This window comes from Microtus ochrogaster, chromosome 6, assembly GCF_000317375.1.
Source record: "Microtus ochrogaster isolate Prairie Vole_2 chromosome 6, MicOch1.0, whole genome shotgun sequence".
Classification (NCBI taxonomy): Eukaryota; Metazoa; Chordata; class Mammalia; order Rodentia; family Cricetidae; genus Microtus; species Microtus ochrogaster.
In genome coordinates this window covers 67440314-67458008 of record NC_022013.1, presented here as the reverse complement: position 1 = coordinate 67458008, position 17695 = coordinate 67440314, and the positions used below count along the sequence as shown (strand labels likewise).

General features: G+C 45.8%; 2 protein-coding genes across 3 annotated transcripts in view; one reads left to right on the top strand and one right to left on the bottom strand.

Moving 5' to 3' along the window:
• Cacna2d3 (calcium voltage-gated channel auxiliary subunit alpha2delta 3) overlaps positions 1–17695 on the bottom strand; it is an 833716-nt gene that overhangs the window by 118478 nt on the left and 697543 nt on the right. The window lies entirely within an intron of this gene.
• On the top strand, positions 1316–11515 carry Lrtm1 (leucine rich repeats and transmembrane domains 1). Its single transcript, XM_026779767.1, has 4 exons — positions 1316–1321; positions 2424–2492; positions 5400–6021; positions 11058–11515. The coding sequence occupies exons 1-4, from the start codon at positions 1316–1318 to the stop codon at positions 11513–11515; spliced, it is 1155 nt and encodes a 384-aa protein (XP_026635568.1).

The following is a 17695-nucleotide window of genomic DNA, read 5'->3' as shown; positions in this document are numbered from 1 at the left end:
CCTGGCTGATTTCACTCTGCATTGGGAAGCTATATAGTCTCCACAGAGACAGTATGTGGCTCCATGTCTAAAATACACTACCACTGCCTTGCACACACACACACACACACACACACACACACACACACACACACAATGTTTTCTGATCCCTGGGAAAGACAGAGGCATGCAGGCAAATATGTGACTTCACAGTTTACAGACAGTTATGAAGCTTACAGGTGTCCATTGTGTTCTGATGTAAGCATGTTACAGGTATACCAGACATGGCAATGTGCCATTGAGCAATGATTATTATTTGGCCAAAAGCATCACCCAGCTCCCTAGCACCCTTTTATACAAAGAGTTCAGAATATTATAGTCAAGGGGCCTCATTCCAGCGCCTTTGGCATCCATCTTTGGAATACTAGGCAGGAAATTTTATTTCAAGCCCCTTCCTCTAGGAGTTGCCTTAGTCCAAACTCCATCTCTGAGAAAGCCCGCCAAATGGTGACCCTCCCCAGGGAGGGTCAGGACCACTCCCACAGGCTACTTAAACTGCCCCCCCCCCAGAGAATGAACAAACACGTGGTCTCTGGGTTTTGCATGGTCTCCCCTTCTCTCTCTGTCTCCCTCTCCATGCTTTCTGGGTGCCACCAGGGAACACTGCATTAAACATGGGCATGTTTTATTCAGTTTAATTCGGTCTGATTGGAATTATTTGCATCAGCAGAGAGGCTTGCTTTAAGGAAAACCTAACAATTATCATTACATTGCACACACAGGAAAATGAGGAAGAAATGTGGGAAGAAGGAATGGAGGAGGAAGAAGACATTTACTCTTTCCTGAAATGGATGTGGCTCTTCACAATTAGACCTCTTCTGTTCATCTCCACATCAACAGAATTAACAGGACACAATCTCCTAACTGCCTCCATTGCCTCAGATGCAAAAGGTGCTGAAGAGAAGGGACAACAGGCACAGGCTGAGTCAAGAGGAATTTCTAGAAATGACAGGGTGAACATGTTATAATCTATGAGGTGGGAAGCAGGTTGTCCACAGAGGAAAGATCTCTCCCAAGGCACTGTTCAGAAGAACAGCATACAATATCAGGTCCCACATACAGGGGATTCCTTGCCTCCCTCAGTAACCGACTACCTCAGAATGGAATGAGGAGTCAAGCTTGCCCTGGACCTCTTCTATTGAGAGCAGATCAGAAGTCCTGGGGGTACTCTCAAGGGTCATTGCACCCTCGGGTAGCCTTCATGAAGTCACTCTGGGCTGGATTTAATCCTGGACACAATCTTGAAAAGCACTGAGTACCATTAGCCCCATACGAGATGAAGGTTTGTGTGGGCAAGCTTAATTCAGACCTATCTGATCCCAGAGTTTACACTCAACCGCTCAACTATACTTCTTGGGGCCAGAGGCTTACTTTATACAACCTCAATAAAAAGTGACTTTGTCACCTGACCAGTCACAGAAGATCTGTGGAACAATCTGGAGTGTAAAAACAGGCTCACTTCAGGCACCGGAAGTCCACTTTGGTCAATGGCCAGGCATCTGCGCATTCAAAGAGATGGTTTTAGCCCCATTAGGGAAGTTAGCAGCACTGGCTACTGGTAAACAAGCAAGTTCATTGCTGTCCAGCTCCTACAGAGTCAATTTTCTTGTTTCCTATGTGAAGAGGCTTGAGAAAGGGCCGTGAACGTCAGCATTAGGGAGTGCAGAAAACCGAGTATTTCATGCTTTCAGAAGGTCAGAAGCTCCAGAAGGTCAATTCAATGAGGGGGAGGGGGAAGCGGGCAAGGATCAAACAGCAAAGTAGCTGAGACATATTGGTGGCACTGGGGATGAGGGCTTGGAAATGTCTACGGAAGGACCACGGCTGTGTGTTTCAGGGCATGGAGACCTGTCAATATGGCTAGTCTCCAAAGATGTGGGCAGAATGCACCCTTGATAGCCAAAGAAGTACACCGTAGAAACTGTGCTAGCCTCCAGCAGGCCAATTTGTTCTCATATTACACACTTGGCTGGCTGTGTGGTGAGACCCTTGAGTTGGGGATCTGTTTCAGGCACCCCCGCCCAGTGAGGGTTGATACAGCATGGTTGATAAGTCAACAGAATGCAGAAGCCACAGCCGGATTAAGAAGGCTGTTTTATTTTGGTGCCCTGGACTTCAAGCAGATTAAATAATCAAAAAGGCCAGGCCACCGGGGTCATGTTTGAATGCTACAGCTGTTCAGTAAGGGCTGACCAACATTCTTTATGTGGCTCGCTGTCTGAATGGGGGAGGCAGAGGAGATCCCAGGGAGGCTGACACTGTGAGAAAAAAGACGGGGACACAATCAAAAGATCCTCTTATGGAAAAGGACCACAGCAGACGGGGACAAGGGGGTGGGCTGCTTAAAGCCGTGACCTCCTGCAAGCAGCCACTGTTTTCTGCAGCAGAGAAAGCCCACGCTGGATCCCGGGAAAGTGAATAGAAAGCTGGACGTCAGGTTTGCCGTGGCCCGGGTGTGTTGATCTGTAAGCACACAAAGCAGGTTCGTGTTGACTGAGGGCTCGCACTGCAGAGACTGAGCCATGAAAGGTGAGCAGTAATGAATTCCACTGCCCCTACCCCACAAGTCACCCATGGAGAGAAGGAAGGGGTCCCCTCGGAGAAGTGGCTCTGAGAAATCAATTTAAACCTGTCTTTCTTAAAACATTGGACAGATGCAAAAAATACTTCTCAGTGGGAAGATGGATGTTTCACCATGCTGAGCGGGGGAGGGGGGGGTCGGGCAGCTGGAGACAAATGTGTGTAGCTGTGGTGTAGACACACTTGGGTTGCCATGGGCCATTTCATAGACAATGTAGTACCTTGAGTTGGAGTTCATTTATTATTCCCTTTGGGGAAGTGGGAGGTCAAGAAAAGAGGAACAAACTGGCCCCCATCTCAGGAAGGTAAGCCTTTTGTTTTTATAAGGGGACTGGGTGAAGAAACATATTCTAGATTTTGAGAACTGGTCCCCTGCAACTAATTAACACTTCCATCTCAGACAACAGTAAGGATGTTGGGTGATTTCTAGTGGAAAGTCATTTGGGTTTTGAAAGAAGCCATTTGGATATCTGAAAAATTAGAGAAAAGAAAACCAGGGCTGTAGCCTTTTGTTGAGGAAAGACCGTGATTTTCCGTGTCTCTTGAACTAAATCAAAGCAAACAACACCCCTTGGAAAGCTCCTCAATTGCTTGCCTTACAGGCCTGGGCACTAGAAGCCATGAGCAGAGTTCAAAGCAGGGAAATCAAGATGTAGTACATTTGACAGTCATGCTATGTTCCCCCTAGGTGAAGCCCAAACCACCAACAAACAAATAACCTTCCCTTGAAAGCCTTCGTGCTGATAACCATTCTCGGTTTTGAATAGCATTCAGTGGCCCTGTAAATGCCTCTACGGTTCAAAGGAGTGCCCTTGACAGATGCTTGCCATACTTAGAAATTCAAATCCCAGGAGAGGAAAAGGGAGGGAGACAGAACTTTGAAGAATGATTAAGCAGTTTTTGGAGAAAATATCAATCCTGACAATGAACCCCACTCTGGATTCAGGGGAGCCCTCCCCCACATCCCAATATAACCGTGCAGTGTTGGGTCAGGGATCTTTTTACAGCATCATTTGTGATAAAGAGAGAAGGGAACCCTGGCACCTCAAATGCCCCTTCCTTGATGAGAGACGAGTGGATACTGAATTTGACATGGTCACACACACAGAACATGCCACATTAGTTAAAAGAAATGAAGAAGCTTTCAAATACCCATGTTTTGACTAAACGGGACAGATTGCAGATAGGATACACTTATGATTACATTTATATGGATATATTTGAAAACCAGTTCAACACCGTACAAATCCCTCCCCGACTGCTGCCCCACGTCGCTCTCGGTGGAGGACTATGGCAGATAAGAATTCTCAGATTCTGTAGACAGTGTGGATTCAAAATATTTTCTATTGTTTGCTATTTCTGTGACCCTGGGAAATGACTTTGCCTCTCTGTACCTCTCTTTTTTCCTTCTAAATGCTGAAGGCAAAAACCACGCTGACAAGGTCATTGGGGTGAATCTGTAGCTATGAAGCAATAAGAGTGATCCCTGCCCAGAAGTACATGCTGGCTGGTCATCTGCTATTATTCTTATTAACCTCTACATTTTACAATGCTCATTATAATATTTTTGTATCTCGGAGAGCATCTCCAGCAATTTTGGGAATAAAAATCAGAAGGAATACCTAACAGTCTCCTTCAAGACAAGTTCCTAATACTTTGTAAGTCTGGAAATGCTGGGTGCTGGAGCAAATGAAGAGAATTTGAGCACATGATAGCACCTTTACAACCTGTGGATTTGACTCAGTGGGAGATCACTTGCCTGGCAAGTACAAGACCCTGGGTTTAGTATTCAGCTTCTGGGGGAGAAACCCTTAGATAACTCCAAAGGTCTAATGAGAGCATTCAGGAGATAGGCTCTGCCCCCATTTCAACTGCAGTTGGAAGTGCTGTGAGCATTTCAGCTCTGTCATAAACCCTGGACGCAGTGACACATAGCTGTCATCCCAGACAGTCACTGTGATTTTGAAAATATCTAAAGACGTCAACCCGCTAAGTCTGTGCACGGGCTTCTGTGAGAAAAGGCTGGGCTGATCAGAGAAGGGTTGTCCGCCCATGCAAGCACTGCACTTCCCAGTGAAAGCAAGATGAGGCAAGTCCAACAGCCTGAGTGGCTGCCATGGGTTACCAAAATAAAAATGCTTATCATGTTATTTCTAATAATTTGGGGTAAGTTTAAAAACTTTATATAAAGAAATGGAGCAGAGACAATCATCACAGATGGGGCTTCCCCTGCTACAGCTGTTTGTAGGGCATGCCTTAGCCAATACAGTCACCTGAAGTCATGTCTGATCCTTTAAGTTTAAATGAATTAAAACCAAGTGAAAAATCAAAGTCAGTTCTTGGGTTGCAGCAGTCACATTTTGTGAGCTCAGTAACCGTCAGTACTGAAGGTGGCTAGCGACACCTGTGTTGGAGGGGAGACACAGAACATTCCCACCGCCATACAAAGCTCAATTGGCCTGCCCTCTAAAGAGCTCTCTTTAGAAGTGCGACCATAAGAACCTCTGCTGCCTTTTGATCTGCCACAGCCCGCATATTTGGCTCTGACCCCCAAAGGACATGTGCCCCACAATGACTTTCTTCTCCCCATGTCATATCAAGCTTCCAGTTACTTCTCCAAGGCTGCAGAAAAGAGGATGCTACAGGGATGGGCTGGGTACACTCAGTCCCATTCTGCTAAGAAAGTGAGAACTTCCTTTCTGGGTAGCCGGAAGACACTGCCGGCTCAGGACCACATTACCTGTGAATTCCCTGGCTGGTAGCGACCATTGCTCATACAGTGGCTGGCTCTCCCCTCTGTTTCAGGTGTTCTGCTGCTGTTTTCCAGTGTGAGCATCCTGCTCCCAGGTGTGGGCAGCTGTCCCAAGAAATGTTCGTGCCACCGACCTTCGAAATCTGTGGACTGCAGTGGCCAGGGGCTGTCCAAGATTCCTCCTGATCTACCCCCATGGACGCTAACCCTGCTCTTACAAGATAACCAGATCCACTGGCTTCCTGCTATTGCATTCAGGTCTGTGCCGCTGCTCAGCACCCTAAATTTATCCAACAACTCTCTTTCGAATCTGGCGTCAGAGGCTTTCTATGGGCTTCGGCACTTGGAGGTTTTAAACCTAACCCAAAATTCCCTGCTTTCCCTGGAAGCCAGCCTTGCCCACGCCCTACCTGGACTCAGGCAGCTGGATCTGTCATCCAACAGCCTCACTCTCCTGCCCACATCCCTGGGCAAGCCTTGGGAGAATCTGACGGTGTTCGCCGTGCAGCGGAATAGTCTCCAACATCTGGAGCGTACACTTCTGGAGGCCATGCCCAAGGTGAGGCTGGTACTTCTAAAGAACAACCCTTGGAAATGTGACTGCCACTTGGTGGGTCTGAAACTCTGGCTGGAGAGATTCACCTTTGCAGGTTAGTAGTGGGTCTTAGGGATGCTGTTGTGGGCGTCACCAGTCGAAGGTGGACCTCTTCCATCCTTCGCATCTCAAGAGGGTTGAGATGTAGGCTTTTGCACATCTTAGTATGGATGTCACGCCAGCTTCAGAGTGTGGCAAAGGAGTAAGCGTCTGCTGGAGTGTGGAGGAAGTTTCCATGTGGGTATTTCTGTTTATCACAGTGTGCGTGCAGATGACATGGGCTTCTATCCAGGAAGCGGGCACCAGAGGGTTCTCAGCTTTAATTTCCAAGCATGATCAGACTGAGGCTGAGGCTCTCACTCCTTAAGATAGCTTCCCTCTCTTTCCATTTCTACCTAATGATGGCTGTGAATCTCACCAAATACTGAATCTGGGTCCAGAAATCCCTCCCTGCTCCCCCCCCATCTAAAGTTACTATTTCTTTAAACAGAAGCCGAAATCTAAGTAAAAGAGCCCAGAATATCAGAGGGAGTAAACTTTGGAAATCATTCTATAACCTATAGACTAAGGGCCAAATCTTGCCTTTTTTTCCCCCTGATTATAAATAAAGCTTGATTTGAACACAGCCATACCATTTCATTATATACTGAACAGGTGTCTTATACAAGCGGCTATGGTGGAGCAGTTGTGACAGAAACCATATAGTACACCTTACAGTCCTTGCTGAGACGAGAGAGAAAAACCTGGCAGTCTCTGTTGTCATTGGGAAACAGAATCCCAGAGAAGTTCAGTGACTGGTCTGAGGTTGCACAGGAGAAGCACAAGAGCGAAGAGGCAGCGTGACTGTTGGGCCGTGGCCTTACGCTCTTTCCTGAGCCCCATATTGCTTCTCTGAGCTCTGCTCCTGTGCTCCTCTCCTCGAATGCCCTCGATGTGCCAGGCACTATTCTAGACTCAGAGAAAAAGGCAGCGAATGGGGACAGCTTATCGTTATGAAGGTGACATTGGAAGGGTCAAAACAGATATTATTTAAAAGAATAAAGGTATGGATGGGTTCCGACGGCAATGCTAAGACAGTCAGGCAGGGTATATGTGAAGTTGGGTGGGAATGTGCTCCAGTTTAGATAGGATGGGGAAGAAAAGACTCCCAAGAAACTAACCTGCGTAAGAACCAGAAGCAGGAAAGGAAGAAGGGATGATAACTGTGGAGGTGGGGCACAGAATGTGCGAAGGGCTGGTGACTAGGTAACATGGCTTAGTGAGAGACAACCAAGGGAGTCTGGGTGGAGATAATGCCCAGGACATCGTGGGTGCTGGCCCAGTCCCCATGTATGTGCAGAGCAGGTGCCCTGCCTGGACTTGATCCTAAGGGAGGTGGGGAGTCCTAAGGGGTTCTCATCTAGGGAACAGTATAGTATAATCTGACCATTGTGTAAAATGCCACTCTGTTGACTCTCAGAGGGCAGAGAAAAGGCTGTTGAAGCCAGTGTGACCTTAGTGGATCAGAGAAAAGATGACAGTGGCCTAAACCAAGGCTGTAACAAGTGATTGGCATTTGGAACAGTGCAGTGGTAGAAACTACTGAGGGGCTGGAGGAGGTGATGGACTGGGAGAATGGAGAAAGCAATTATGAGAAATTCTTTTGTATTTTATTCTGCTTTGTAATTACATAAATGATGACGCTTTTAGCAGATAGGGAATGGGGCAGTGGGAGAGTCTGGGGAAATGCTCAGCAGGAGATTCAGGAAGGGAACATATTTGGAATATTTGTCACATACTTCAAGGGGGAGCTTTGTTGGTGACTGTGAGCTTGGGCCCATTGCTCAGGAAGATCTAAGAGCTGCAGATAGGAATTAGAGGGGGAAAGGGCCAGCATTTGGAGCCACGATCTATATACAGTAAAAACTCAAACTTGCAACATCAAATTCAGAAGGTTCTCAATAGTCTAAGAGCAATCAATACATTGCTAACCAACCAATGTTGAAGTTAACTCACAATGACAACTACATAACTTAGTAACATCATTCTGGTAGGTCAAAAACAAAAGCAAGCACATCTGGAGGTGAGGTGGCTAGAGCCATTGCTTTCATAACCAAATCATAGGCATAAAACAAACCATCACCCAAAAAGGGAGTTTCATCAAGGAAGAACCTTTGTCAATGTTAAAAAGAAGCATTTGGGACATCTACAGCAGTGCAGGCAGGATTGGCATCCTCCTCTTCAGTCATAAACCTGGACCAGGGCTACCAAGCTGACCGAGCTAAAGCTCATTCTGGTTCCTTGATCCAGCAATGCTCTAAGGTGATGCTTCTCAAGCCAAGATAAGTAGCCCTTTTCAGGGAAAGGCAAAATCAGGTCAGGGTGCCATGACCCAGTGTTCCAGCATAAAGAACAGAAAAGTATGAACTAGATGCAAAACATCGGAGACAGCCTGCTTCTGCATTCACTGCCTAAACCTAAGCTAATGGGCAGAGGCTAGTCTGAACTGTTACAGACAAAGACAAACACTGAAGGTATCAGCCAAAGCAGAGTAATCAAGATCACAGACCCCCAACTTTAGACATGTATGCTTAAGTCTACTGTCTACTTGTGACAGAGCCCAAAGAAATTGGGAGTGAGGTCTTCATTCCATGCAATCATTTGGGGATCTAAGCTTCCTTGGATTGTAATGCCACTGACTTTATCTCATGACATCTAAGGTCGCCAACCAACACAGCTCACAGAGGACCATCTTGGAGATTTTTCTTGCTCTGGAAGTAGCATTCTTGTGTCCACGGGGTAAAGCTCAATCTCGGGGCCCTAAAGTGACACCTCAAAGATTTGGAAAATGTACTATCCTGTCTGCCTAAGGGCAAAAAGATTTGCTTTGGTCTGTGTTGAACCGTCTTTCCTTGACCCAAGCATACACACAGGAAGGTAAATGATCATCTTTTATTCACGTGTGAACCCATCCTTTTATGTTCATGGCTGACTGCAGGGTACAGCCCTGACAAGCTGAACAGTTGACACAATGTATCCATTGGAGGAGTTCCCAGAACAGTCCTGAAAAGAGAATTTCATGATTGTTCTTCTCTCCCCCACTTCCAGGAATGCAAGCAGAGGCTCAGAGTGAGGTTGTAACTTTACAGAACAGAACGGTTAGCTTATCTACAGACCTAAGATTTGAACTCAGTTTCCTCTGAGACACACAGAGATGAAACACTATCAGTGTCGGTTGGGGGACAATGGAGATTGGGAGTTGGAACTTCTTGTTCTCTAAACTTTTCTGAGAGAACCTTATGCTGAAATCAGCAGACTTGCCTCTGGGATCATAGTCCCTAAGATGGCAGTGGAGTTGGGAGGAGTTGCACACCAGGCTACTGAGACTGTGCCAGCCACAGGCTCTGCCTTCCTGCCATATCCAGGCATTCACATTGGGCCTTCCCTTTGCTCTGAGTCTCAAGGCTATGGATTTTAGTGCAATTCTAGAGTAGAAAGTGGATCTAGAGAAAACCTGAAATCTGGAGAGGATATACAACATACCATAACCTGGGTGAACATCGGTCAGAGAAGCTGCCTGGCCTAGCAGTCGGGGTTCTTCTGTGCTTTGGTTCGATCAAACGCCTTTACTCCCATTGGGTTTCTGTCTCTCTAACCTCTTACCTTGACACACAGCTCCTAGTAAGGGCTGCCATAGCCAGGGGCAAAGGGAGGTAAGATCCATAGAGGCAGAGCCCCGATCGTCTCAGCCCTTGGGTGGGGTGCTAGGCTCAGTGGGACAAATACATTGTCCCTTTAGCTTCACAAACACCAGTGGCTCAGGAAATTCCTCTTTGGTCTTTTTTCTTTAAAACCAGGATCCATGTCTCAAGGGATTAACGCAGAAGCTGGGATATTAGGGGAAAGGAATCTGGTGTGTGTCGTTCAACTTTAAGCAATAGCAGCAAAAAGAGCATGTGTTGGGTTTTGACACTGTCATCAACCCCGGAGTTCCCAAGCCATGTGGCAGATCTTGTATTATGAGGTGGCTCTATCTATTTGCAGATCACTTATGACTCATCTTACGATGATTAGATAACACGGATGGGCGTGCAACTCCCAAAGCTTGAACTACTATGTAATGGCACGTGCCAATAATGCTGAAGTGACAACCAGCATATGTGCCTTTTTGGCATTAATTTAAAACTTTCCCTATGATGTATAATGAGAATCTGCAATCTGCATTTGCAAAGGGAGAGTGTCACCCTCCTCTGGGTGAGGTTTGCAAGACAGCTTGAGAGAAACAAGCCACTGGTCCTATGGGTCCTGCCCAGTCAAGTAGGCTTTTCTGCCACTGCCATAGTTCCAGGATGTACCAGAGAGGAAGAAGCAGAAAGAGAGAAGTATACTGGGGAGGGGAGAGGAGCTGGGTTTGGGTGTTGATTTATCCACTCACATCCTGTGTGAATTAAAAAAGAATTCCTTATAAGAGAGAATGGGAGGACCTGAAGCTGTCAGGTCAGATACAACTAGGATGTCCCGATGGCAGAAAACTTGAAGAAGTTCATGCGCGCGAAGCTGAATAGTGGGCCCGTACTGCAGGGAAGGATAGCTATCACACATGCCCAAGGGTCTCAGTCATCTTACAGAGACCAAGACAAACAGTGAATAACTCTTTGAGACACTTGGAACTCGAAGAAGTAACTGTCAGGAAGCCCAAGAAAACGAGCCTCTTGAATCCATGAACTAAACATAAGGTATTGTGAGATGCTCAGAGACCAACAACTCAGGGAAAAAGTGTTGATAGAGACACGGGGTCTTTGCAATGAACACACAAACACAAGAATGGCTATTCGCTTTGTGCTTCCTTGGATTTCCAGCGAGAATCTGGCAGGAAAGGTGGGGAATGGGTGGGAGGGTAGCTGGAAGTCACAATGCCTTTGGCTGTTGGGCCCTCGTGGTCCCTGTCAGCATGTGCCCAGTGGTCCCCAACAGCCTTTATATAATAGTAAGGAAACTTGGTTTCTAATAAATTCTTAGCAATAAGGGATGCTCTAGTCTGTGGCAGGCTGAGGACTTTGGAATGTTGTCATATCAAAGCTCCACCATTGCCCTTTGCTTTGTGTCTTGAAGGGGGAGTAACAGACAGTGCCATCTGCAGGCTGCCTGAGCCCTGGAAGGGACGAGATCTTCTCTCCATTCCCCATGAACTCTACCAACCCTGTCCTCTGCCTTCTCCACACCTGGCACCCTCACTAGGTCAGCAGCCTGGTTCTGCCCCGCAAGAGGCCCACAAGCCTTCTGAGAATAACTCTGGACAGCAAGATTCCCCGGAGTGTGGGACCAAACCCAAACCAAAGCCAGCCAACCTGCGCCATGCCGTGGCTACCGTGGTCATCACCGGGGTGGTATGTGGGATCGTTTGTCTCATGATGTTGGCGGCTGCAATCTATGGCTGTACCTACGCAGCTATCACAGCCCAGTACCACGGGAGACTCTTAGCATCAACCCGTGAGTCTGAGAAGATGGGAAGCAAGGAGCCAATGGACCATTCAGCAGCCCGAGAGCCGCCATGTCAAAGTCCTCCTTGATCACCGAGGGCCTCGAGAAATGTCTGAGTGCCCCTCATGTGCTTTACCGCTGTCGTCCTGTGTTTTGTCTCCCAAAACAACTAAGAGAAAACATGTGTCAGTTTTTTTTTAAGTACCCAAATTTATGGAAGAAATTTATGGTGTAGCTTTCAAGTATCATAGATAAAATAGGCATACCTTGCAATTGAGGAGTTAAGACAATGGGTCTATGCGCAGCAACATGAGAAAGGGAGAGGACATCTCTTTTAGGTGTCTTTCCCCGGATTAACTTGTTCTGCAGAGCAACAGGAATGCTGACATCTGTGCCAATAGGCATTCTTAGGAGCTTTGGGGGCCACCAGTTGGAGTGCCTGGGAAGAGGCTGGTGCTCTTACCCGAGGGGTACTGGATGCCTCTATAATTCAAGTTCATGCTAGCTCGGCGGGACTTTTAGATGTTGTGCATGCTACATATTTAGTGGAAATGTCTGTTGGTTGGGAATTTCATAGCTGGCCACAAGAGTCAGATTATATTTAATTTTCTAAATCAGAAAACCATTTGGGGCTTTCTAAGCTGCAGGAGAAGACAAGAGTTCCATGTCTGGTTAATGGGACTCAGGCCTGGAGCCTGGGTAAGGAATTTTTTTTCTTTTCTTTCTTTCTTTTTTTTTTTTTTCATGTGAAGGCACACAGAGAGAATGGATGAACCAGGATACAGGGCAGATATCACCAGAAGACCACATCCACCAACCAGTTGGAACCTTACTAGAACTCACAGCAGGGACCAACCAGCTGGAACGTTACCCCAGCGCTCACAGCAGGGATGAATTTAGATTCGTCTGAATGGTGCGTGTGTTTCTGCATCGGCACACACAATGCATAGAGGGCATGGATTTGTACAGCTACACCCACACATAAACACCCTCAGAGCAATCAGCTTTCCCACTAATGAAACGCAGCCATGTCGGGTGGGAGCCAGTAGCTGTTGATCATCACCCAGATGGTATGCTCACCACTCTGGGATAGGAAGGAAGAAGGAAGTTTGAGGGGCAGGGGAGTTACTGGAGCACTCAAGGTACTTGGTGCAGACATTCTGGCTAAGGTTGACGCATGGCTTTAAAGAGTTCAGGTACGGCTTGCTAAGACCACAGACTTTGTCCCAGAGAGTTGCATGCAAAGTGAATTTTTGTAAATTGAATCATCGTTTTAATGCAGCAGGGGAGCTTGCTATTTAAAGGGACCTTTCATGGAATCTTTTCTGTAATGGAAATAATTGGCTCCAGATTGATGCATTTTTTAAATTTGCATTTCTATGCTAGGGTTTCTTAAAGTGGAATATACCTATACCTACTCTTTCTGTTTATATAACAGGCACTTTTTAGATTATAACTACTTCGCGCAGGAAGAGAGCACAGAGGAGTTAAAGACATGCTAAAAGCAGAAAATGACAAATATGGGGCAAGCTTTCCTCTGGAGCCCATGACAGACATTGTTAATCAATTCCAGCACACTTTGCAGCTGAGCCTCAAATACACCACAGATGGTCTCTTAAGACAGCACTATAGGCAGCTAGAACTAATCAGTTGGAGTTGGTTCAAAGGATAAAGCACATTTGCCATTCAGGAGGGCTCTACTCAGTCCTCCAGGCCATGTAAAAATTGGTTTGGATCTCCAGTCAGTAGTCTATCCCCAAACAGGAACACAAATAGGACACGCACATGTCAGGATGGACAGACACCTAGCGGGCTATAAGTTGTGTGAACCTTGCACACCACTGAGTGGGCTAAGGGTCAAGTGTCTTTTTGGGGTATCAATTTGTCTACAGTTTCCTTGGGAGAAGAAGTGTGAATAGCCAACACTCTAAATATCAAAATAAAACTGGATAAATAATATTCTAAGTTTAAAAGCACAATGTATATATGAATGGAAAGTCACAGAGAATCCATTAGTATGTGCAATAAATACGTATCAGTGGTTACAATGTTAAAAAGACCAGAACAGAAAGAGTTCCCAAGGAAGGCCCATGGCTGCACCGGCTGTCACTTACCATGATACCTCCTCTGTATTGTGCCAAGGTGGCTGATTTAACTGTGTGATGACTGAGTTCCTACTCCAAGGATATAGCCACTAGTTTCAAGCCACAAAAGCATGTCCCTCCATTGTCAGAACTGTGCCTTTGTTGTTGTTGTTGTTGGCCCAGAATGGAATGTGAGAGGAAACTGAGAAGGTTCGTTATTTTGCATCTCCATTTGACCAAATGTTATTCAAGTTTACACTGTTAGCGGCATGGCGCAAACTGTTTCCATGAGCATTGCACATGGAATTCTGACACTCCCATGAGGGATGCCTGAGCTACCACATGCCCAACAACTCCCAGGGCCAACAGCACATGCCTCCTCTAACGAGTGATTTAAGACTGCCAGTCTCCTGTGCCCTGCCAATGCTTCGGAGGTGCTGTAGGTTAGCCTGGACCTCAGAGATTACGTAAAAGCCTTTCCAGCACACAGCACAAACCATGAATGTGGCCCGAACCCACGCTTGTCAACATTCTAATCCTATAAGATATCGAAGTACAGATGACAACGCAGGCAGACGGCTTCTAGTTTAATAGGTAGCCTTTAAGCAAAGGATTTACGTGATACATATGTACACTCAAATTTCCATCATTTGCCGGCAGTCCACCGCACACAGCAGTTGGCAATGAAAATAATTACTTACTCTGAAATGTCAACAGCTTCTCAGCACAGAAAAAATATAAATCAAGTTGTTTAGACGAACAAACGTGGAGTTATCATTTGTTAATACGAGAAATGAAATGTTTTAATTGCAAAATGCTCTGCAGATGAAAGACCCAGTTTTCAGGGAATTCTGCAAGAACCACAAATTATCTTTCCCAAGCACTGCAGCTCACGAGGGGCAATTTACAAACGCCACACAGATTATTTTCAGCTGCTTATTACTGCTTTCCTATTCATAGATTCCCCTGTAAGAATGTCTGTCCAGCTCCGTGCCAGGCTTGAGATGCTAAGGCCAAAATTCGTGCTTAGTGTCGCGGTTGTTTCTGAGAAAGTCATCTGAAATGTTCCGTTTTCAATAAAGGTGGTGCAACATTGTGGTGAGAGGTGGTCTTTGCTTAAGCAGGGTACCGAGTTCACAGACGCCGTAGCTTTTGACAATGAAGTCCGTGCAAAAGGCATGGAAAACACACAAGGGTTTGCGAGGAGAAAGATCTGCTAGCAGAGCAGAAAAGCTCGCGGTTACAGCAGGACCTCAGACTCTGCTGAAAAGGACCGTGTGCTCAAGATGACAAAATGCCAGCGGAAGAAGGTGTGATCTCAATTTGCTGTACAAAAATATAAAGTGAAAGAGGGACCCACACCTGGGTTTCCTGCCGAAGGTTCCTGGAAATCAAATCCCATTGCTGATGCTAAGAGCAACTCCTGAAAACCCCTTGGTCTCACACCCTAAAACCAGTGTTTCTCAGCCTGTGCATTGCAACCCCTTTGGAATCAAATGACCCTTTTACAAATGATGTGTAAATATCAATCACATCATATATTTACATTATTATTCACAACAGTAGCAAAAGTACAGTCATGAAGTAGGAATAAAGTAATTTAAGTTCCAGGGGTCACTGCAGCATGAGGAACTGTAATAAAGGGTCATGGCATTAGGAAGGTTGAAAACTGTTGTTTGCAGTATTGAAAGAAGTGCCTAAATTGGTTTCCAAAGTAATCTGTCTGTACCCCATATTCATAGTTATATAGCTGCGGTGATATTTTGTTTGTGATCTAACAAATAAAGCTCTCTTGGAGATCAGAGTGCGGAGCTAAGCCGCTAATTAGCTGTAGAGGTCAGACAGTGGTGGCACAAACCTTTAATCCCAGCACTCAGGAGACAAAGGCAGATGGATCTCTGTGAGTTCAAGGCCACCCTGAGCTATGTGAGATTGATTCAGTCTAAAAGAGACACAGAGCCAGCCAGCACCAGGTAGGTGGAGGCAGGAAGGGATACAGCTGGGCAGAGAGAGAAATATAATGCATGAGGAGACAGGAGCTCAGGCATTCAGTCTGAAGATTCATGGTGACAGGGTCTTGTCCCATTTGGTTTGAGGACTCTGTAGACGTAAGAAGTCTATCTAGTGGTTGCTGCTCTGCTTCTCTGCTCTTTCAGGTTTCACCCTTGATATCTGACTCTGGGTTTTTATTATTAAGACCAATTAGGTTCATGCTACATATAGCAGTCTTTTGAAACTTGTAACTTCCCATGCAGATCATCACTGTGTCCAGTGTAGTTAAAACCCCATCAGTACATCTACTATATATTCTACTACCAGAAACCTACAAACACACCAGCCTACAAGGTGTGCCCGAGCTGGATTATTTAGAGAACTCCAGGGGACCATCCTGTTCCCCCTCTTGATAGAAATTCTTCATATTTTAATGCTTAAATTGCAATGAGATCTCAAAGAGACCTTTGTCTCATTCAGAGACTCGATTTTATATCTTACTGGCTTGCTTTCAGGATCTTGACAAGACAGCTGGCATCTTTTCCCACACCAAAGACCCCGGGTGTTCCAAACCCTCTGGATACGTAAGCAGTTATGCAGTCTCCCAGGTCCATTAAGAAGATCCAGAAAATGAATCAAAGGAGCCAGGAAGGCCCTGAAGAACAATATGTCTAGGCCTCGAAAATTCCAGAACAGTTGCATTGACTTCCTTGTTCACCGCGGGCATTGCTACAGAGCACAGAAAACTCATCAGCAGGTTCCTGACCAGACTCAGAATCCAGTTAAATCTGTTTCCCCTGGGCTCACAAAAGACCAACTAGCACTGACAGAGGGGAATAAAGCTATTTGCTACTTTGATATAGTTCAGCGCCTTTATTTTACAGGTAGGCGATAGAAGTATGGGAAAGGAAAAAAAAAACTTTCCAAAAGTCACACATAGTTCTCTGTGTGTCCGATAAACCTAGATGCAAAAGCATGTAATTAGCATGGATCATACAGACTAATCCCCCCATTAACTTCTGTTCTTTGTACAGTCAGCCGCACTATCTAGACTCTGACGTCATTGCACTCCTCATTTAGATAAAATCAATAATAGCACCATCATCAACATTCACTGATGGCTTTACAGCAGTTTGACACAAGCTGGAGTCACTTGGGAAGAGGAGACTTCAATTGAGAAGATGTCCCAATTAGGACTGGCCTGCAGGCATTTTCCTTAATTGATGGCTAATGTGGTCAGGCCTGGTGCACAGTGGGTGGCACCACCCTTGGGTAGGTGGCCTTAGGTGTTATAAGAGAAAACCATTGGGAAAGAAGCCAATAAGAAGTGTTCTTTCATGGCTTCAGCTTCAGCCCCTGCCTACAGGTTCCTGCCTTGAATTTCTGCCCTGATATCCTTTGATGACAGCTATGATGTGGGACTGTAAGCTGAAATTAACACTTGCCTTCCCAGGTTGCTTTTGGTTATGGTGTTTTATACCAATATTAGAAACAGAAGACAAGCATCTAATTTGGAGCCAAGTATCTTCTAAGCATATTAACCAATTATCTATCTTATAATGAAAACCTTACTTTGCTGCTACATAGCACATGAGCCTAGAAAGCACATTTGCCTAAGGTTATCCCACCAGTAAATGATGGAACAGAAATTCAAATACAAATTTTTGCCCAGTATTATGTCAACTTAATATATGCTAGATTTATCTGACAGGAAGGAACCTCAATTGGGAAAATACCTCCATAATATCTGGCAATAGGGCATTTTCTTAATTAGTGATAAATGGGGGAGGTCCCAGACCATTGTGGGTGGGGCCAACCCTGGGCTGGTGGTCCTGGGTTCTGTAAGAAAGCAAGCTGAGCAAGCCATGGGGAGCAAGCCAGTAAGCAGCGTCCTCCATGGCCTCTGCATCAGCTCTGTCTTCGGGTTCCTGCCCTTCTTGTGCTCCTGCCCTGGCTTCCTTTGTTGATGGCCTACAGTGTGGAGTGTGAGCCAAATAAACCCTTTCTTCACCCACTTGCTTTTTGGTCATGGAGTTTCATCACAGCAGGAGAAACCCTAAGACATGAGGTTTTTTTTCCCCCCAAACCTAGGTGCTTTTCAAGAGTAAATATGTCCCTTTCTGTTGCTTGTTTTGAGTTTTGCTTGTTTGTTTGCTTGTTTTTTGAGACAGGGTTTCTCTGTGTAGCCTTGGC

Bases quoted from the DNA above. Each gene is read 5' to 3' on its own strand.
- Lrtm1 (XM_026779767.1), top strand. The intron at 2,493-5,399 runs GTGTGTTGATCT...TTGCTCATACAG, and splicing joins TCAGGTTTGCCGTGGCCCGG to TGGCTGGCTCTCCCCTCTGT. The intron at 6,022-11,057 runs GTTAGTAGTGGG...TGTGTCTTGAAG, and splicing joins GGAGAGATTCACCTTTGCAG to GGGGAGTAACAGACAGTGCC.